Raw genomic sequence first — 23,128 nt, 5'->3', positions numbered from 1 at the left:
AATAGCTTCAATATTCATATCTGTATAATACATCTTCCTAGCAGACGATTTACTAACAGTTGATGACCTCCTGAAACAAAGAGAGGTGACATTTTGCAAGATCCAATCAGAGTCTGAGTTGTTGGAGATTCATAATGTTGAAATATTTAACAGGATTTTTAAAAATTGGTTTTTGTTTTTAAGACGCTTTGTAGATGGAGAGCCCAGCAGGATTTTTTTTTACATTCATTCAGCAGAACCAAAATCTGAAAATCACTTTTTGTTGCTCATCACAGCACTGTCCTAAGCAAAGCTGTTTTATTTTGATTTACTTACGTAAACTTTTTATCCAAGCTGATCAATAAACCAATAAAATATGCTGGCTGTGCATCATTCCTGTTGACCTAGAACATGGAAGTTTACATGTAGTTCAATCTGTACTTAGATAAGCAAATTCTTAAATAAAACCTACAGATTAACGAGGCAGGCTATTTGGGGGCTTTTCTAAGGAGGCATTCAGACAGAAACTTTGTTGTATATTCAATGGTTTTCATAGAAATAAAAGGAAAAGTATGCACATTATATAACAACCTGCATTTATATAGCAAATACCTGAAGACATTCTCTGTAACATCAGATGTCATTAGACACTATTAAAGACGTTCTTTAAAACAAAGTAGCCATTTGGGATTATGTGTCTAAGGAAAGACTTCTCCACCCACAAATATACTGGTGCAATATTAGGAAAGATCCTGAGAATTTCAAACCACGGTATATCTATGAAGATGGAGATAAGTCATGCTACACTCCAATACCTTTGTGATCAAATGAATTTTTATTCTTTCGTTACTGTTGAACTTATTTTTTTCCTTCTCTCCCTCTTACCTCCTTTCTGGAAAACAATAAAGATGCCATGAAGATTTTTAAAGAGAAAGATCAAGCCAAGGACGCTTGGAAAGAAACCAGTTATATCTTCACTGTTAGCTGACAATTTTGGCACAACCAAAAAAGACTTTTACATGAATAATCAAGCTGTACTATCTATTAACCAAGAATCTGGTTAAGATTAAGACATAAATTATAATCAACTTGCACTAAACACAAAGGGTCCAGGATTGATATATATCAACTAGTTAAGAACGATAATCTTTGAAAATCAAATTAGTGAACTCAAAGCCATCAAGTCTGGATTCTCCCAAAGCCCAGGCTAAACACTGTTTCTGGGTTCTCTGATTCTCCACTGAATACTCCAGCAATCAGGTCATTCACTTCTGCGATGGCCAATACCCAGCACCCCTGCTCTGACACTCACATCTTTACCCCTGACCTTAGGAGGTTCAAATTCAGCACATAATTGGAAATTGCACCATGGGGTAGCAATCGTAGACATTGTCTTTGCTTAGCACATGTCACTGTTCCATTCTTAAATTAATCATATGCTTACATATTTCCATAGAAACTTCTTTTCGCTTTCACTTCGGATAGAAACAAGATCTCCAAAATTCCTCTTGCAAAATTCTCGTGCCTTGTCCATGGTTTCCTTCTCTTTGCTAAAATAATACTGGTAGTCTTTGTAAATAGCCCACCCATCGTCAGTGACTGGTGGATCTGAAAAATTAGTGGAAAAAAGGTGATGAATTTTATTTAGACAAATTCAAGAATCTGGTATGTATGCCACACAAAAGCGAAAAGAGCAGAGTAGCGCTATCAGAGGTATCTGCAGCTCTGAGAGCTCAGAAGAAGGAAGTTGATGCCAATACAGACTGAATCACCCAAATCCAAATATCTACTTTCCACTAACTCTGTAAAAAATAGTTACTTTTCTTCTCAGCTAAGTTCCATGATCATTACTGGGTAAAAGAACTCCCAATGTTACATTCACCAATAGGAGCTGGAATGACTGACATACACACACCCATGATGTTTTAGGTTCAAAGAGTGGAAACTGTGAGAAAGCAACTTTCATCTTAAATCTAACAAAGAACTTGTAAAAGATGGACCTGGGTGCTTCAATGTGTAATTGAAGAACTAAGGAATTCAGGTACCAGGAGGGCTCCGAAGGCTTTTTCCCAACTATGGAATTCCATGATTCTGTGCTATAGTAGTTTGAGGAAAAGCCCCAAAGATGCCCAGGTCTTAATCTCTGGAATCTGTGACTGCTATACAGGAAAACGTACTTGGTAGACATGATTAAGTTAAGAACCTTCAGGTGGAGAGATTACCCTAAATTATCTGGGTGGGCCCTAAACGTAATTCATCAGTATCCTTACAGAGGGAGATGTGAATACAGAAGAAGGTGGTGATGTGACAAACGAAGGAAGATGCTACACTGCTGGTTCTGAAGATAAAGGGAGGGGCCGTAAACCAACACATGCAAGGAATGCAGCTCTAGAAGCTTGTGACAAGGAAGTAGATTCACCCTTAGAGGCTCTGGAGGGAGCATGGTCCTGCCTATCCCTTGATTTCAGCCCAGGGAAACTGAGTTCACATCTCTGACCTCCAGAACTGTAAGGGAATATACGTGTGTAGCTTTGAGCCACCAAGCTTGTGGTAATTTGTTACAGCAGCCGTAGGAAACTAATACATGAGGGCCTTGGATTTGATTCATGAAAGCTGAGAAGTGATATTAACATGCCTTATGTTTGTGCATGGAAGTATCTGTCTGGAGGAGTAGAACCAAACTTTCATGAGATTCTCAAAGATATTAAGAACCTCTTCTCTCCACCTTCCTAGGGTAAGGTTTTTGGTTTGTTTGTCTGTTTTGGTTTTGTTTTTTGTTTTTTTTTCCATTGAGAAAGGAAAGAGGAAAAAAATGAATCTATTTTCTATTTCTATCAATATAGAAATCAGGAAAAAAGGAAACACCTACTGTCTTGAGGAGCTGGGGTTGGCTCAGGCTTTGGTGTTTGTCCTGGAAAACAAAAGAAAATTAGATATAAACAGTGCTTGAACTTGTGCTATTACATATCCTTCTTGTTTCACTATTTTCACGGGTCAATAGAGCTAAAAACTTAACTGCTCTCTCTTTCTCTTCCTCCCTCCCAATCTTCAATTCTCCTATCAGTTGTGGGGGAGAAGAATAAAGAGAAACAGAATTAGGAGTTAAGAGTTAATCAGATCAGGTTCAACAATACCACCAGAAATTAGAAGACAGTTTTTTAGGCCCCAAAAGTAACATCATAGAAAAGAAAGAAAAGAACATGAGTTTTGGAATCAGAAAGTCTAAGTTCAAATCCCAGTTTGGGGGTTAAATGTCTTACCCTTAACTTTCTCAACTGCAAAAAGGAGTTAGTCACACACGTAAAGAGATGGGGTAAAATGTGAGTTCCTTGTGTTTAGAAAGTACTCAATAGATGTTCGTTTTGCAGTGGTGCATCTTATAACGAGCTGTGAAAGTACTTAAATTTTCATTATTTGAAACCATTAAATACGAACTATTTATTTACAAAATATAGTTTCTTCAAAAAACTTATTCTTGGGGCTTCCCTGGTAGCACAGTGATCAAGAATCCACCTGCCAATGCAGGGGACACGGGTTCGAGCCCTGGTCCGGGAAGATCCCACATGCCGCGGAGCAACTAAGCCCGTGCGCCACAACTACTGAGCCTGTGAGCCACAACTACTGAGGCCACACAACACAGCTACTGAAGTCTGTGCGCCTAGAGCCCGTGCTCCGCAGCAAGAGAAGCCACTGCAATGAGAAGCCCGTGCACCGCAACGAAGAGTAGCCCTTGCTCGCTGCAGCTAGAGAAAGCTCGCCTGCAGCAACGAAGACCCAACGCAGCCAAAAATAAATTAAAAAGAAAAGAAAACTTATTCTTACTAAATGTTTGTTTTATGAAACACTACATAAAATATTTTTCTTTCCAAGTAGTTACTAATACTTGGACTTTGCTGGAATCCAATAAAAGGACTCAAGTTACTTAGCTTTGGGTTTAATGAATTTAACATCTGTAAGAACAGAGCTACTAATAATACAAAAGGAAATTAGTCTTTGGTAGCTAAGAGACTTTTAAAGAAAAACTGGCCACTATTTATTCTTCCATTCTGAAAACACTGGAAACACTCCTCTAAGCCAGAGTAAGGAAAATAAGCAGACAGACAGTAGGAGAGCGACACAGTATCTTTAGCGATGGAGCTGGAACAGTAGCCAAGGATCCCCGACAGCAGGGGGCGACGTGGTTCCATTTATCTGTCCACAGAAGAGGAAGTGATACATATTTTGGTTCAAGGGTGGACCTGTTTATCTGAAAAGAATCTGACTTGGACATGTGGAACTTTCTGAGTCACAAATCATGACGAATAGGTATGCATTGATCATTTGGGGCCATCAATAACATGGTGGGTCTTACAGCATCAGGGGCCTCAAAATGGTACCAGTTCTTTGACTGAACATTTCCTTGAGAAATCCATAAGCAGCATATTCAGGCTGAGGGAGACTTTCACCTATTGGATGACTAACGTGGGTCAGAGGGTGGAAATGCCCAAACAGAAACTGCACCCTCATTACTCTGCTTACAGAGTAGAACACCTACCCACTCCCATGCCTATAGGACCTGAGCGAGAACCGCAGCTCGTGGGAATTATTTTGGAGGATGTGACTCTGGTCCAGGACTCCCGGGTGGCCTTTTGATCTTCTGTTCCTTTGGAACATTTATCTGTGCTCAGCGACTTCATTCTTATCCTGTGAAATGATGGCCCCTGCCAATTCCCTTATTTTGTTTGTTTGGTTCCACAGATAAAGGGAAGATATTGGGATCACTGGAGGTTAGTTCTCCAATCTGAGATAAAGGAGAGGACAGATCGTCATACCTTTTCGTATCTGGCAAATCCAGTTGTTAAGATGTTCACAGTTAATATCATTCCAGGACATACCAGGGTCACCTTTCAACTCACCACAATACTCAACATTTTGATAATTATTAGGTTCTCCATAAGCCCAATTTTCATATGAAACCTATATTAGAAACATTACATTACAACCATTAGCCACTTTTATCAGTCAATGCCAATCAACCAACCAAACACAAAAGGAAAGATGTTTACATTTCTTAATCGCTTCAGTTTTTTTTCACAATAGGTTTGTTTTGCAAACAAGTTTTATGAACACAGCTGGGAAAGAAATAGCTTTCATTAAATGAAACTTCTGAAGTCAAATAGAGTATGCTATTAAGTATTATAAAATTTTCTTTCCCCCTTATTAAATAGAATGGATCCAGGGCCATGAAAGTGGGATTTGTATACTGGTAAAACCTGGCAAAAAGTTCCACTTCTCAGTATTGGGAGTTCCTCAATTTATAACTCATTCTTAAAGGATAATATTTCATTGTGATATTGGAAACTTTCTTTTTACTAGAGGGGTAGGAGAGAGAAATATAATTAGTTCTCCTTACAAAAGAAAAGACTTATGAAATGTTACTAAGGAAGCTACCAAACGTCGCCAAAGTGAACAGTGGAAATAAATGGAGGGCTGGGATTAGGTCCTCTGCGGAGTTCTCAGAGTGGAATCATAGCCCACAAGGTTTTAGAATAAGCATCATGATCTATTTTCCAGAGATCTAAATATAAAATCCATGTTAACAATGGAGCCATCAAGTAATCCACCCTACCGAGCACCTTGAAAAGTTGCTGATGGGTTGGGACAGGAAGTAGAACTGAAAGTATACAAAATCACTTCCTGTGATGATGGTCAGCACATGCCACAGCCTCTCACTTCCCCGTTCCTTAGAATGGAGAAGTCTGACAAAGCCTAATGGTTTCTAATGGAATATCGAAAGTTGTTTCCATACCTCCTAGTCTCCAAGAGGTCATAAAACACTCAATTTTTAAGAAGTCTAGCTACTTGCATACCAACTTGGCATGAGAGAATGAAGACATTATTTTATATCAATTAGGGGAAGGAGTTTCCTAATTTTTTTTCAGCCAGTCCACCATGTTCCACCTTGGGTGAACAGGAGAACTGTCCTGGGACAGGGGCAGAATAATGGTCCTAAAGCAGCATTCATTTTGCATAGAAAAAGGTCTCTAGCTCTCATAATAACCCATCTTACCAAAAATTTGGAGTAAGCCAAAAGGTTAATACCCAAATAAATACATGATAAAGTAAGAAAATGATATGTTAAGTCAAATTACTCACAGGAGATCCATCACTCCAAGTAAAGCCCTCAGAAGGACTTCCATATGTCAGTCCCAACCAAAACAGTTCGTGGTAGCTTCCACTAGCTCTGCAACATACAAGATATAAAGGTAGCTTATGAACCAAGTTTGGTTACCTATGAGTCCTAATCCAATTTGAAAATGACCCCCAAAACATAAATTAGTTAGTACACAGGTAAAGGGATTCAATGACTAAATGTAAGCTTTATGCAACAGTTGTGCATTTTGGTACAACCTGTAAATATCCTGAAAACAAGCTGCTGTTTGAAAGAACTGTAAAGCATTGGAAGGTACTCATTCATTTATTCATTTAACAATATGTACTGAGTGTCTTATACGTTTATAGAGCAATTCATCACAGGATTTATATCTATAAAATCAAAGCATTTAGAAGTGAAACTAAATCAAAAAGTGCCCACGGATTCAGGATAGGATATATGTATCCAAAGCAGCATAAGGAGCCAACAATTCTGGAAATATGAGAATTTTCTCAACATCGTTAACACCCAAGGGGTCAAAGAAAGGAGTATTGTATAGAAAAGCTACTTACGTTATTAATCGCCATATTGTTTGCTGTTCCTCCTTATTATTGACACTAGCTAGATCTCCACCCAGAGCTCTACAAAAATCTCGAGATTCAAACCATGTTTTCTTCTCATGTTTTCCTTTTGTAAACAGCTAAAGGTGATACAGATTCAGAATTTATTTTACACTTCATAGCTTATCAAACCAAGAGAAATAATCTACTTGTGATGAGATTTCATTTATAGAAAAGCAAGACATTACAATGGCCCCAATTTGGGGGATGATTTTGTTGAGAAAACCTTAGAAAACGAACTTATTTTATGGCACCTGGAGAAGTCAGATTAAAAGCTTTGGACGTATGGGTTTGGCATACAGCTTCTTGTAGAAGACAGGATTAATTTGGTTAAGTGTAAAAAGTAGCGTTGAGATGGAAGAGAATGGAAAGAAACTTGATATAGAGAAAGTAAACATGAATTTAAAAAATTTAAGGGCAATAACCTCCCTAAGATTGCGTCACAGTTTGTTATCCTGTTTAGCTTAAACAACGAATAACGCGGCAGCCTTCCAACATTTTGTTGTTATGTTCTTAAAACTGCCTTTTCCTTTTTCCTTATGGATGTATATTTTAACAACGATTGGAGAACGTGTCATGACTGACACTTATCGGGGAGAGCATCTAAAAAGATGGGATATAAGCTAAACTAAAGCTAAGATTTATAGAATGTAGAGAATATGTCATATTATCCACAGTGATAGTACGGGAAATACCCATCAGGATGCAAACAGTAAAGGAGTTCATCGTATCCACCAACTTTTATAATTTTCATTCATTATTTCTCATGAGACGTGGCGCCCACCACTGCACGCTTGTAGAAAAAGGGATTTGCTTCCAGTGGACTATGGTTGCCCAGCTGTCATAGAGCAACCCAAGGCGATCTTCACCTTGACCTTACTTGAGTTATCTGGATACAGGTAACTTGAGCAACTTTCCACTGCAGTAATTCTCAAGACTCCTGTGAATATCTCAAGTTGTTAGACGGTGATATAAGATTTTATTTTCTTAAATCAATTTACTAACAGCTGAATTTTATGACTAATTCTCACATCTTAATATGTACAAAGATGGTCTATATGTTTTCAAACAAACCCTACCCCAAGCACCTCTCAAACCATAATTTCTAGGGAAGCACATATTTGGATTCGTTGAACATCCACCTGGATAACATCTGCTGGAAGCCCTGGTTCACTTCCCAGCTCTGGAGAATTCTACTCCTTCTCTCAAAAATTCTGCAGCTCATCTCCACAGCCTGCCACCCTCAGGCGAATGGCTGTGCATAGGCCGAACCTGGCCCTTGTGCAATAGCTCAAAAGTTTCCAGAGGCAGCAATCAAATACCTGATTGGCTTTGCATTAGTCCTCAATCCATTTGTAAAATCCTCTCCTGTCTTGGCTCAATATGTTCCCTTCTATGTAAATTATGCTTTTAGCTTTGACTGGCTAATCTGGATTGAACGGCTAATCTGGATTGAACAGCTAATGAGTCTCTGTTGCTGCTAAGTAGAAGTTACCAGCTCAACTAGCCCTTGAGTTAGAGGAGACTAAACAACCTCATTCTGACACATGTTAGTAACTCACGTTCTTCATCAGCTTTGCCTAACTGTCTTACAAAACATACCAGGGCCATATGCCTCAAAGGACTGAACAAAAGAAGTCCAGAGAACTGGCCTTTAGAGAACAATGTCATTAAGTGGTAGAGAAGTACATTGCTATATTTGGCTAAACCCAACCTTCTCTAGAAAGAATATGATTTACAAGAGAGAAAAAAAACCCAAATGCTTAATTCACTGGGGTATGGGGTATGTTTTTTGTTTGGGTGAACTTGATTGCATAAGGAGAAAACGGATGGTCCAGTCTAGGAATGTACTGGTGGATAGCAGGATATCAAATTGTCATTTATAGGTCACTGAACGGCCATGTGCCCCTATGGGAAGTCTTTCATCTCTCATCAGGCATAATAATCAGGGGTTAAATCAGAACAAGGGAGTATACTCTCCAGAATCCCAGTGTGACATGATCGCAGATTCGTTTATCAGTTCACTTAGCCTAAAGCTTGGGCTCCAAGAACAGAGCCAAAATGCGATGCCACAGGCTAGCATGAGGGGGAGCAGAAATTTTCACTAAGATAGAAAGAAGTGCGAGCTCATACTAGGGCAAGCAAGCATGGGAGAGAGGAAAGATGCCAAGAGTGGGAGGTGAAGAAGGAAAGGAGGCGAAGAAAGGTGAGTTGTGGCTGTGGTATGGGCTGTGTTTGCTGGTCTAAAAGCAACTGGTCCTTAGCAATCCACCCAAGGAGAGCTCTTTAAAAACAGTGGATGCCCCAGCCCCCTGCCAGATCAATAAAATCAGGATTTCTACAGGTGGAGCCTGGGCATTGGTTTTGTTTCAATTCCTTAGGTGATTTTAGGCTGAAGCATATCCCAATTCTTTAAGAGCTCAGCAACTGAGACTTACCTTGAAACACAAGCTGGTTTTACTGGAGGTGCCCCAATCCTCTGGACATTTGGGTTCCGGGGTGGTTGTAGGCTCTGGTGGGCGAGTTACTCCTTCTGCCCAGTGTTTGCACACAAATTTTGCCTTTTCTTCACATCTCAAGACATCCCACAAGCCCCCTGCAACCCCAGTTCTCATGGCAACACACCCGGCTTTCCGTCCTGCAGGTAACAAAGCAGAATTCACTCAACAAGTGATTGTGAAAGCCAGCTATGTTCACGGAAGACCGTTCAACCCTGAGCCTCAAGCTGTGGGATCGAATCTACATGTGACGAGAAAATGTAGAGGATCCTGCAGCATTTGGCTACTGATTTGTGCTATTTTTGAACCATTATTTACCTTTTATTTGTGTGGCCTGTATCCCCAACTGAATTATGATCTCAAATGTCAGGGTTTTGGTAACGTTTTGTATTTCTAATATCTGGCAGGGTGTCCCCCTCAACACAGACATTTAACAGTACAATAGTTTTAGTATGATAAAATTTACCGTAATGACAAAAATAACATTTTGGGTTTCTTTTCCCAAGGAAGTTGATTTTTTTGAATTTATTTTTTATTTTATATCGCTGTCTAGTTGATTTACAATGTTGTGTTAGTTTCAGGTGTACAGCAAAGTGATTCAGTTATACACGTACATATACCCAAAAATAATGGGGTTTTGATGTTTCTTTCTTTTTTAAAAAAAATTATTTAAGATCTGTTATTTTTCCCCCTGGGGTCCATGTAGATATCTGAGAACAGAAGTTCTTTGGACTTCAAAATGAGACACGCCTGAGCTAGAGATTTTAGATCAATTACTCAACTACTATGAACCCATTTCCTCGTCTTAAAATGCAAATACTGCTACCTACCTTACAGAGCTGTGATGCACGCCATCTTTAATGGATAAAAAAGTACATAAAAGACAGTGTGGACTACACTAAGCTTCATGGTTTGAAGCTTTCTGTTTTACCATCATCATTATTTCGAAATAGTAATTAAGATAGAGCTTTGGAAACATTAGGATTCCTTGCTGCTAAGAGGAGATAGTCTTTGGTTGCTGTCCTTTTAAAGGCAGGAAATGTTTAGAAGTAACTCTCCAAGTTCTGGGGACGTATATTTTTCCCAAAGTATTTTCTGTAAGATTGCTAATTCCCTATGACTCGGGTTTGATCCATTTTTATTCCCTAAGGATGTTACAGGATTAATCTCTCAGAATCCTACTGCTAAATGATCAACACCAGTGAAATGAAGGAGTTTTGCCTGGAGAGTAAGAATTACCACCCTTCAAAAAAACAAAAACGTGCACACAGCTCTTAATATACTGCCCTGTTCTTTCAAAATAAACTGAAGTCTTACTATTTTTCAGAATGTTCAATAATTAAACAAAAATCACACCATCCAAATTACTGATCTCTTTTCCTTATTGACAGCTGAGGATACAAATTTTTAAAACTTCTGAAGATTAGGACTTATTAGGCCAAGTAGTTAATTTGTGCCCTTAAGCTATATTATTCCTTCTTTAGCTTTTTATCCAGGCACAATGAAACACTTGCTATAAGGACATTGAATTTCCTAAGTGCAGTCATACTGAATTATGTCACAGGCTAGACACCAGTGCATAAAGAAAGCAAAGAACCTTTCAAAGTCTACTTCAGAAACTTCTTATTAAAGAAGGCAAATTGGGCTTCCCTGGTGGCGCAGTGGTTGAGAGTCCGCCTGCCGGTGCAGGGGACACGGGTTCGTGCCCCGGTTCGGGAAGATCCCACGTGCCGCGGAGCGGCTGGGCCTGTGAGCCATGGGCGCTGAGCCTGCGCGTCCGGAGCCTGTGCTCCGCAACAGGAGAGGCCACAGCAGTGAGAGGCCCGCGTACCACAAAAAAAAAAAAAAAAAAAAGAAGGCAAATCAAAATTTATAGGGAGGGAGGGTGATCTTAGTGCAAACAGCCTGGATTTGGAAATTACAAAGATTAGTCTAAATCCGTGCTTATAAATTTTTCAAGTTCCAGTTTCCACCTCTTTACAATGAGGATACTTAAACTTACCTTGCAGGTTTCCTATAAGGATAAAATTAACTCCAAGGCATATCAAGGGCTAAACGGGGTAGCCCATTCAAGATATGGAAATAATGAGTTCCACACAAGCACTACATCTTGTTCCAGATTTAGCGCAGTCATAATTCCATTCATAGTTACACTGAAAAGCTTTATACCCCTTGAGGACAGTTTTAAGTTCTCAGAAGTAAGTTAACCATTTGGAATCTTTATGACCATTTAGGATTTCATCACTGTTTCATAAATACTTCAAATAGAGCGGTACTGGATAACCTAGCAGTTTCCTCTTCCCTTTTTTTTTTTTTTTTAGACCACTGCAAACTATGGGAACTGCAAATGGGAACATTTTTAAAAGGAAAAGCAAGAAGAGAATGAAATATGAGATAATAAAATCTAAAAAGCACAATTAATTTACATAAGTCTGTTTGGAAAGGTGCTGTGAAGGAATTACAGGCTTGGCCCGATGGACGTGTAGGGTAAATGGAAACTCAAGACCAAAGTGCTGGGACTTCCCTGGTGGTCCAGTGGTTAAGAATCCACGCTTCCACTGCAGAGGGCAGGGGTTCCATCCCTGCTCGGGGAACTAAGATCCCTCAGGCCACATGGTGCGGCCAAAAAAGAAGAAAAAAGAACACAGATTCTTGGTCCGCTCTCCAGACCACCTGAAACAAGACTGAAGCTCTGAACATACCTGGCATATCTGAATTCCAGTGGGTGAACTGAACCCCTTCCGCGATGGTCCACTGAAAAGTTCCTTTGTTTTGTACATCTGAAAGTCCTATCCAAAAATATCTTTCAGGCCTCAATCCAACCCAACTAGTCAGAAAGGCTTGTTCATATCTTAAAAAAAAAAAAAAAAATGAACTAAATTTTAGAAAAATGTGAATTTTTCTAATTATCCACATGAAAAATATCTCAATTGTATGCCTGAGCTATGCTTCAGTTGGCAAATCAAACCTATTGTGTTCTATTTACATGTCATTTAAATAATGCAAATTTTCACTAAGGAAATGTGATCTTATGAAGGAAAAATATCATACAGCCGATTGAATAAAATCATTCAACTGTACCCAAACTATTTTTCTCTGTTGCTCACCAGTCCCTCTGCTCCTCCTCAAAGTGAAAGAGAACTCAAAATGCAAAGGAGAAAACTATCGCCTTTTAAAATACATTGTTTGAAAATCAGTCCACTTTTCAAATATTTCAAGTGCTCTACACAATTCTTGGTGAAGTAAGTGGAGAGGTTGTAACATTATCGAGGACAATACAGTTAGAAAATCTGTGTGGATTTTCCACTCAATTTCATTCTCATTTTTCAGCTCTGAAACAAAAGAGAAAATTATCAAGAAATACAGAGAACTAGAGATTCAATCTCTAGAAAGAACTGGGAGCAGAATCACAAATTCCAGCGTTCGCTCTCCTCTGGATCCCGTCCTTATATTTGACGTAATCTGGTAATAATACAATGTAGTTGGTAAGGCAAACAAAATTTGTCTTAATTGATAAACAGACAATGGCGCAGCAACATATGCAAAAAAATATCTCTTTGGAGCAAAAGAAAAGTGATGTCCAGAGTTTCCAGGAACAAAGGGAGCTGTAGATGGCTCCAGTGAGAATAGAGAGAGAAATGGAGAGAAAGCCACAATAACAGAACATTTGTTTGACCCTAGTCCGAATAATTTCATTCCCTAAACTGAACAAACCAAAAAAGTTAAAAAGTAACAACTCAATTTTTCTTAAGGCCCCAAAACCAAATTGAACCACAGAGTTAGTGAGTTCCTGAACACAAGTATTACTGAAAACACATAAGGAAAAGCAAACTTAAAATAGAAAATCTAGGGAAATCTCTATTCCAGTAGACCAAAGACCAACAGTACAGATCAGAACATGCTCCCACAGTACTTAAAAATGTATAGCTCACTTCCAGGTCATAAGATAAAAATTATCTATGATCTTATTTTCAGAGGTTAACATTGTATCAGGGTATTACAATGTATCAGACATTTAATTATACATGAAAAAAGAATGTTGAAAATCAAGTTCTTTTATAAAGACTATATAAATTCTATGACATCTTTCACTTTATCAAAGAATTTTTAATATCAATAGCATCCTCTACACTTTATTGGGTCTGTGTTGAAAGGTCAATAAATATAACTTACTGTATTAAAACTCAATGATTTTTACCTATTTACTTCCAATCAAATGGACATTTTTAAAAATTTCTTTTAAGTTTTTTCTGTGCCTGATCCAGTACTTTGCAAAAAGCAGGAGAAAAATAAATACTAAAACCTAAAGAAAGATGGGACTCTAGACGTTGAAAGTTACATAAAGGCTTCCCTGGGGGTGCAGTGGTTGAGAGTCCGTCTGCCGATGCAGGGGACACGGGTTCGTGCCCCGGTCTGGGAAGATCCCACATGCCGTGGAGCGGCTGGGCCCGTGAGCCATGGCCGCTGAGCCTGCGCGTCCGGAGCCTGTGCTCCACAACGGGAGAGGCCATAGCAGTGAGAGGCCCGCGTACCGCAAAAAAAAAAAAAAAAAAAAAAAAAAAAAGTTACATAAAATTCTCTGTGTCCACATCATTTTCTGGACCTAATAATCTAGTAAAACTAGCAAAGCAAAGCAAAACAAAGAATGGAAGACTGGAAAGAATGAATAAAATATTCAGTAAATCTCTCTGCCTTCTTTTTTGTTGGAGGTGGTAGTAAAGATAGAAAGTATGATTTTTGACCTGACAAATTTTACTTACTTTTTTTGCTTTAAAAAATTTGAGATCTGCTACATTTTTAAAAAGTTAGATCTCTCATGGAGCTCAATATCAAAAAAACAAACAACCCAATTAAAAAATGGGAAGAAGACCTAAATAGACATTTCACCAAAGAAGACATACAGATGGCCAAGAAGCACATGAAAGGATGCTCAACATCACTAATTATTAGAGAAATGCATATGAAAACTACAATGAGGTATCACCTCACACCAGTCAGAATGGGCATCATCAAAAAATCTACAAACAGTAAATGCTGGAGAGGGTGTGGAGAAAAGGGAACCCTTTTGCACTGTTGGTGGGAATGTAAATTGATACAGCTACTACGGAGAACAGTATGGAGGTTCCTTATAAAACTAAACATAGAACTATCAAATGACCCAGCAATCCCACTACTGGGCATATACCCTGAGAAAACTGTAATTCAAAAGGACACATGCACCCCAACGTTCATTGCAGCACTATTTACAATAGCCAGGACATGGAAACAACCTAAATGGCCATCAACAGACGAATGGATAAAGAAGATGTGGTACATATGTAAGATGGAATATTACTCAGCCATAAAAAGGAACGAAATTTGGTCATTTGTAGAGACGTGGATGGTCCTAGAGTCTGTCATACAGAGTGAAGTAAGCCAGAAAGAGAAAAACAAATATCATATATTAACGCATATATGTGGAATCTAGAAAAATGGTACAGATGAACCTATTTGTAGGGAAGGAATAGAGATGTAGAGGTAGAGAATGGACATGTGGACACGGGGGGGAAGGGGAGGGTGGGACAAATTGGGAGATTAGGTTTGACATAAATACACTACTATGTGTAAAATAGCTAGCTAGTGGGAACCTGCTGTATAGCATGGTGAGCTCAGCTTGGTGCTCTGTGACGACCTAGATGGGTGGGATGGGGGTGGGTGGGAGAGAGGTCCAAGAGGGAGGGGATATAGTTATACATATAGCTGATTCACTTCCTTGTACAGCAGAAACTAACACAACATTGTAAAGCAATTATACTCCAACAAGTAAATAAATAAAGTTAGATCTATAAACAACATTTACCAGAGCATTAGCAAACTGTTCTGAACATTGTTTTATGCTACTAAAAGTAGCAAAATATTTTATTGTGTTTTCAATGAAGAATCCAAATAAAAACATGATTTTTAATGCTCCTATATTTACAAACCACACTTCAAGATTCAATGGAATTTACTCAGAAATTTAGAGCACATTGATATGCTTTTTTGGAAATGGTTCATTATTTGATACATTTTTTTAAAAACATGAAAATAGTTGCATACCTGTCTTCAATAGTTGTTAGGTAAGCCTTCTCATTCACACAGGTTTGGTTTGCTTCTGTAAATGTTGAAAGTGTGTGTCCAATCAAATAGCAGTAGAAGCCATGTCTTTTCCAGCCCTGTTGATGTTATGAAGCAGATTATCATGCATATTTATTATATAATATCATTTTAATAATTCCTCTATGATGAAACACAAATTGATAAACAACAGAAGTGTGTAAAGAACACAAATAAGAATCATTTGACATGCAATGAAAACAATTTATGTGAATAAGGAAAACAGGAGTGCATTGTTCCTCAAATGGCAATTATGATACAAAATGGGGTGAGGGGAGTCATTCTCTCCACTTCTGATGCAACTTCCAACAAAAATGATTTGTGACATGTTTACCCAAGAAACTGAACAAGATGGCTCAGATCTCAGTTTTAGAATAGGTAACCACAGGAAATAATTTGCAGAGTAACAAGCCTAGTCACCTATTGAAGCCAGTAGTAGATGGTGAGTATAAAGCTGCACCACCTGGTCACAGGATAGCACTTATCAAACTTTTGGCAACATGATTTGACGTGCTTCCTCTCTCACACTTCAAACACACAGAAATAAAAGCATGCTAAATAAAATCATAACAATAAACAGAAAATCCATACTAGAGTTTGGGAGAAAGAAGGGGAAATCTCCAAGTATCAAAAATAAATACTAGAAAACTAAAGAGCTGGAATGGAAAATGCACAAGCTGAGACTGTAGTTGCCTGGTTATGTATCAGACCAAGATTAAGGTCCTGGAGTCTAGGGGCTGGGGTATTAATGTCCATACAGATTAGGATATTTGGCCATCAGCCCACCAGAGGCAGGGAGATAGAACTGAAGTCCTTGTGTAAAGATGATACCCACGAAGGGTAGCCCCTCTTTGAAAGGAGAGCGAGAAAACTCCACCCACAGAAGGAGGAAATGACAGAGATTCTTGTCACCTGCCTGGGGTTCTGGGTGAAGGAAGAAAAAAAAATTCTTCTGTTTGAAAATAAATACCACGTCTGTGCCATAGATGGGTGCCAGTGCCAACTTTACACTCTCCACATTGTATGAGAATCTAAGCCCCCAAAATAAAATATAAAATGTAGTCTACAGAAGGAGGATCTTGCAGGCACTTTGAGAAGTAAAATGTAAAACCACATGACAGAAATATGTCCACAATCCAGGCCATGTAAGACTATGACATTTGAGGGTCAGGGTGGGGATGGGATGGGGACGAATTCACAATCAAAAATTATAAACCATGTGAGAAAAATGCCTCATTTTAAGGGAGAGTCAACAGTTTAACATTATAAAACAATCTGGAAAAAATATAAAAAGAAGCATGTTGAAATGATTTAAGTGACAAAAGAAGAAACAGAATCAATGATGAAAGATCAAAATACTATGAACAAAGAACGAGAGGATTCAAACACACACAAAAAAGAATTTCTAGAAAAGAAAAATATGAAGTTAAAAACTCAATGGCCAGATTAAATATAGAAAATACGGTTTCAGAAAGATTAGTAAATTGACTGAATGTAGGAGAGATGAGAATATGAAAAGATGTTTTAAAAATCATATAGATAGAAAATATAAATGATAGAATGAGAAGGTTGAAAATCAACCTGAGAGAAGTTTCAGAAGCACTGAATAAAATTAATGACTGGTAATTTTCAAGAACGGAAAGATACAAATCCTCAAAATGGAGAGGCACACTCAATACCAAATGGACCCAATAAAATAAATCCAAAACTGAACACACTGTACTTACAGAGAAAATGAGATCTTAAAATCAATCAGAGAGAAAATACAGAGTATCCACTTTTTAAAAAAAGATTTAGTCTAGTAGGAATTCCAATGGCAAAAATAAAGGCCAGGAGAGAATGAAATAATATGTAAAGTGCTGTCAGAAAACAGCTATCAATCTAGAATTCTAAAATGACCTACATAAGTTACTATGCAGGGTGAAGATGAATTCAAGAGATTTCCAAACAAAGACAGAGAGTTTTCCACTCCCAAATCCCAGGGAAAGGAATTCTAAAAGATTTACTTTGGCAAGAAAGGAAAGACAAGAGGAGCAAGTGGGCTAAAAGTCTACACTGAGCAAAGAAGTCAATAAATGTTAGTAAATCCAGGTCTAACTGCCTGGACAAATAGCAAAGATACCTAATTGGTGGTGGGAAGTTAAAGAATGGAATAGTAATAAGATCTGTAGTTTAGTCAATAATATTGTATCCATGCCAACTACCTGTAGTGATCATGTACTCTGGTTAGAGAAAATGCTGTCATTGGCTGAAGTGGAGTGGAGGATACAGGGGAATTCTCGGTACTCTTTTTTTCAACTTCTTGTGAGTCTAACATTACTTCAAAATTTGAAAAATTTTGAATGTTTGAGTGGAATAATTAACATTCATTTTGTTCATGAGGCAGAGAGAGATATTGGTTAACTTCAAGTCAGGAATGCATGTTAAAAATATAAGGGGGGGCTTCCCTGGTGGTGGTGCAGTGGTTGAGAGTCCGCCTGCTGATGCAGGGGACATGGGTTCGTGCCCCGGGCCGGGAAGATCCCACATGCCACGGAGTGGCTGGGCCCATGAGCCATGGCTGCTGAGCCGGCGCGTCCGGAGCCTGTGCTCCACAATGGGAGAGGCCACAGCAGTGAGAGGCCCGCGTACCGCAAAAAAAAAAAAAAAAAAAAAAAGCAAGCAGCTGGAGAAAGAGGTTCCAGGGAAATACCATGCAAAAGATAGTTTCTGTGGCAATATTAATATTATTTAAAATTGACTTTATGATAAAAAAAAGCATTACTATGAATGAAGAAAATAATTATATAGTTGAAGGACTGATTCACCAAGAAGATATAATACAGATCAAAGTACATAAATCAAAACTTGATACAATTACAAGGAGACTATTTTGTCAAGCAGACAAAATAATAGAAATATAGAATACCTGGATAATATAATTGCTAAGTTCTATCTAGTCACCATATATAGAGCCCTGAACCCGCAGATCAAAGATCATTCTGTTCAAGCACAGATGGAATATTTATAAAATATTTATAAAAACTGACTATGAACTAGATAATGAAGAAAATCTCAACAAATAACAACAAAAACTTTATATGAGCACAATGCAGTGAAATTTAAATCAATAGTAGCTCCCAATTATTTAGGAACTAAAACACAAACAAACCCCCATCACTACCAGCAAATGCTACCACTATGAAAACACACACACACACATTTCTAAATAATTCATGGGTCAAAAAAACCTTCATGGAAATAAAAACTCTTTACAATTTAATCATATGAAAACACCACATAACAAAACTTGGTGGCTGGTCCATCGTTTCAATTCCACTTTTATTTCTGAAAGCATTTTAATACACATTCACTTTAATGTCATCTCCATTAATTCCACCGTCTAAGCTCCTGGTGGTATGTTTTATAATTCTGGATTTCACACTCGTCTGTGGGATTCCCAATCAGCCTGGGAAGGAGGACTTCTGCATAAAGAGGATTTACATTTGCGTCCGTCAGACATCCAGGAATATTAGCAACTTGAGACCACTTCATGTTAATTTCTTAGATCAAGGTTTCCCATGCAGGTAGCAATGAATTGAAAACTGAATCCCAGATCTTTATGACAGAAGGCCTGTAGTTTTGAATTCTCAGAAATACGTCTACACCACCAAGTACCCAGGCCCAGACAAAAAAACTATTATCTTCCTTTGTTGACAAGTGGATTTGTGTTCTAGACTTTCCAGTGATTTGAGGAAATCAGTGCCTAGAGCATGTGTTTTTAAACCGGCTAAATTAATATCTCTGAGTTCTTGTATCTTCTCCTGTTTAGTTAGAAACATAACGTTTATCTTTTAAGATCACTGAAAGCATAATAACCACACTCAACAAACAGTTGGCCAATATTTTCTTATTATTATTTAACCTAATGATTAAATTGGATTTTATCATTATAGACATGACAGTTCACAGAAAAAATATACACAAAATTTTGATTGTGTAGAAGTAATAAAATTTGAGGATTGGTTTATTACTTATAGAAAATTACAATAATAGACAATCTCCTGTACCTGCATATGATTAAGCAAAGAATATGTAAGTATACTGGTAGTGAAACCAGCAGTGAAAGTGTATTTGGCAGGAAACTTGGGTTCTAGCCTTACCTCTGTGTGACTCATACAAAGTTATCACTTCTCTGGGCTGAAATTTCCAGAACGCAAAAATTAAAAGGGGTTCTTCAAGCATCACTAAGATCCTTTCTATTTCTCACTGTATGATTTTCTGTGTTTGCTCTATTTTTCTTTATGGTTTAATTGGTCAGTACTTAAGTATGTTTCATGAATTCTGGTGTTTGTTATGATTTGATCACAACTTGACACTCTTGGACAGAAAATCAGTTTCTACTTTATTTTTATCCAAGAGAAGTGAGAAAGGAAAAAAGAGGAAGATGGGCAACTCAGCGATCAAACAGGAAAATGACAACCATACGCCCTGTATTTTGCTTTTAGAAACAGCTCCACAGAAATCACTTACTTTAACCTCAAAGAAAGATAAGACCTGCGGGGAGGTATTACTAACTGTGCTGCAGGTGAGAATAAAGCACGACAGGACTGCATGGTTTGACTTGGTTTAACTGAGTTACTACCTGGTACTACCAGCTAGAGTCTAGACCTCCTGCCTCCCAGACCCTCAGGGATCTACTGAGAAGACTCCCCACCAGAAACAGGCTCACCAGAAATATTATAAATGGAAAAAATGACTAAGGATTGTTTGCTATCTGCAAATTAAGGTTATCCACTGGAAATGTCCTTGATGACCCATCGCGTCATAGACTACCACTACCTGTAAGGTGAAGCAGTTGGCCCCTATTGTTAAGTACCTTCACAGACAAAAATAAAGCTATCACATCATATCTGCTGATCTGAAACCACTGCGTGCTTTCTGTACTCACTCTCCGGCAGCCTGTTTCCACTTCCACTATTCCTGGAGTTTGGGCTTGTGATTTCATCTTACAGATGTAGCCAAGAGACTGTTCACAGGCCCGATCCGCCCAGTACCCATCCTGCAGAAAGCAAAGGAAAAAAAAAACCAAAAACTCAATGATTATCCGTTGTTTGGTGCTATTTCCTCATAACTGCACCTCTGAAAAGGGAAATAAAGGTTCGAGGTTATTAAGAGAAAAAGGCATCTATGAAAACGAAAGGTAAATGGACATTTTACCAGGAAACTGCAAATTTGACTTTGGCTACAAAGATATAAAGAGATTGTAGCCCCAGTATGTTTTTTATATCTTCGCAGTCAAGCCACTCTGGAGGGGGATCTAGAGAGAAACGAAAAATGCTCATAAGCCCTTAAGAGATGGTCCCAACAGAAGGTTTACCTCCTCTTCCATCCCTATGGGCAGCTGTTTTCAAGTTAACTGAGTACGTTTAAAGCCACCCAGAAAGAAGGCCCAACCTGAAAACACACCTGAAACCAGTTTTCTTCCCTCCATTCTTCCCATTTCTATTGATGAGGGTCCCTCCTGAGCTCAGGTACCATATTTCACTCTATTTCAAATTCCACCCTTTCTGCCTTCCTTAGAGATTTCATGTTAAAAGACTTCTCTTCTCCTTCCCTTAACTGCTAAACACCTTGAAAAATGTTTTCCGTACCCACTACAACCTGGTACTCAACTCTTCAGCCAGTGTAATATTTGCAAATTGCAGATTAGGTTTGGCTACTCCCAGGCTAATGCATGTTTTCTCATGGCCAGTATTTTCCCTACACACCCCTCTACCTCTCACTCCATGCTTTCAGCCACACTGTCTTTTGAGTTCCCTACAAGTAGGATGCTCTCTGGTTTCCCCTTCCCAGGACACACTTCTGCCTATTCTTTCAATAATTAACACATACTCTTTTCTTAAGCTTTCAACTTATCACCATAATAACAACCACAATGATAAAAACAGTAGCTAATACTTACTGAGCAGGAAGTTTGGGCCAGGCACTGTGCACGTTATACACCTTGACCCATTTAATCCTTATACCCACCATATGAGCTGGGTATGATTATTATTATTATTTTACAAGTGAGGAAATAAGCCATGCATCAAAACCAAGCCCCTGAACCACCAGCTTCATTCTCTATTAACAAAAGATCACTTGATGATATACTTAACCACCAGCTTCATTCTCTATTAACAAAAGATCACTTGATGATATACTTCAGTCGCTAAAGGGATATTTAAGACACGGAAGCCATTTTTTCATATTTGGCATCTCTTTGTAACCTAAAAAAAATCTGTAGCTCTCCAAGCACAGACTCTAGGCTGTTGGACCCAGAGGAGATTAGCTAGGTCTCCATCCACTCAGGGCAACCAGCGAAAAGTAGGACCAAAGCTCTGAATTGATTAATCAAGCCATATAAAAACATGTGCCACCACCTGTGGAGAACAGGGAGCCCTCCTACACCATCGGTGGGAATGTAAATTGGCGCAGCCACTATGGAGAACAGTATGGAGGTTCCTCCAAAAAACAAAAATAAAACTACCCTATGACCCAGCAATCCCACTCCTAGGCATATACCCAGAGAAAACTATAATTTGATATATGCACCCCAATGTTCATTGCAGCACTATTTACAATGGCCAGGACATGGAACCAACCTAAATGCCCATCGACAGAGGAATGGATAAAGAAGATGTGGCACATATATACAACGGAATATTCCTCAGCCATAAAAAAAGAACGAAATAATGCCAATTGCAGCAACATGGATGGACCTAGAGATTGTCATACTGAGTGAAGTAAGTCAGACACAGAAAGACAAATATGTATCACTTATACGTGGAGTCTAACAAACGTGTACAAATAAACTTATTTACAAAACAGAAGCAGAGTCACAGATGTAGAAAACGTATGGTTATCAGGGGAAAAGGGGGAAAAAGGGGGAAGAGATAAATTGGGAGATTGGGATTGACATATACACACTACTATATATAAAATAGATGACTAATAAGGACCCGCTGTATAGCATAGAGAACTCTACTCAGTACTCTGCAATGACCTATATGGGAATAGAATCTAAAAAAGAGCGGACATGTGTGTATGCATCACTTTGCTGTACAGTAGACACTAACACAACACTGAAAATCAACTATACTCCAATAAAAATTAAAAAAAAAACGAACTTAGAACCAAGCATAGGAATGACATGGGCGTTCGTTACTGGTTAATTTCATCTTTGAAATGAAAGTTTCTGTCTGTTGCTTTTCTAGTCCTCTTGAGAACTTGGGTGTGCCAGACAATTGAGAGACTCAAAAAACTGAATCCGAATTCTCGTTCAACCTTGATCTATGTCAATTCAGTAGAATAGAAACAATGGAAACAACCGTACGTAGTAAGTGGGGCAGAAGGAAAATTTCCTTGTGGCTTTCGCTAGATATCAGTAACTAAAGTTGCCTTACTTTGCCTTTCATCACCGCACAGTCTTCCTGCCTATTGTTTTCATGACTTGGTTCTCCACGAAGCCATTTGGTAAATGTTACAGGGGATCCATCACTCCATTCAAAGTACATTTGAATCTTGATGTCATTTAAGCCAATCCATAACTCATCACTTGGCTCTAAACAGGAAGAAAAACACAGAAGTCATTTACCCAAAGTTTTCTTTCTAAACATCAGAAGGTTATCAGGAAAAGAAGACCTTATCAACAACTCCCTTGATATTATCACTAGCATGAAAGACCATCCTCTTGAGCTTCAAACGCATCTACCTCTGTAGACTGAGATGTCAACTACATT

General features: G+C 38.5%; 1 protein-coding gene across 3 annotated transcripts in view; it reads right to left on the bottom strand.

Moving 5' to 3' along the window:
- The window catches only part of MRC1 (mannose receptor C-type 1), a 110,277-nt gene that overhangs the window by 46,335 nt on the left and 40,814 nt on the right, over positions 1–23,128 (bottom strand). For all 3 annotated transcript variants that reach the window (XM_060006316.1, XM_060006315.1, XM_060006317.1), the window contains exons 8-18: positions 22,793–22,950; positions 20,296–20,406; positions 15,309–15,424; positions 11,933–12,081; positions 9,171–9,370; positions 6,685–6,812; positions 6,115–6,202; positions 4,791–4,935; positions 2,849–2,890; positions 1,424–1,587; positions 316–383 (exon numbers count right to left, since the gene is read on the bottom strand). In XM_060006316.1, coding sequence (XP_059862299.1) covers positions 316–383; positions 1,424–1,587; positions 2,849–2,890; positions 4,791–4,935; positions 6,115–6,202; positions 6,685–6,812; positions 9,171–9,370; positions 11,933–12,081; positions 15,309–15,424; positions 20,296–20,406; positions 22,793–22,950 — 1,369 coding nt within the window. The remainder of the gene's footprint in view (positions 1–315; positions 384–1,423; positions 1,588–2,848; positions 2,891–4,790; positions 4,936–6,114; positions 6,203–6,684; positions 6,813–9,170; positions 9,371–11,932; positions 12,082–15,308; positions 15,425–20,295; positions 20,407–22,792; positions 22,951–23,128) is intronic.

Source organism: Delphinus delphis, chromosome 2, assembly GCF_949987515.2.
Source record: "Delphinus delphis chromosome 2, mDelDel1.2, whole genome shotgun sequence".
In the NCBI taxonomy this organism is placed as follows: Eukaryota; Metazoa; Chordata; class Mammalia; order Artiodactyla; family Delphinidae; genus Delphinus; species Delphinus delphis.
This window is presented reverse-complemented; position numbering and strand designations above follow the sequence as displayed.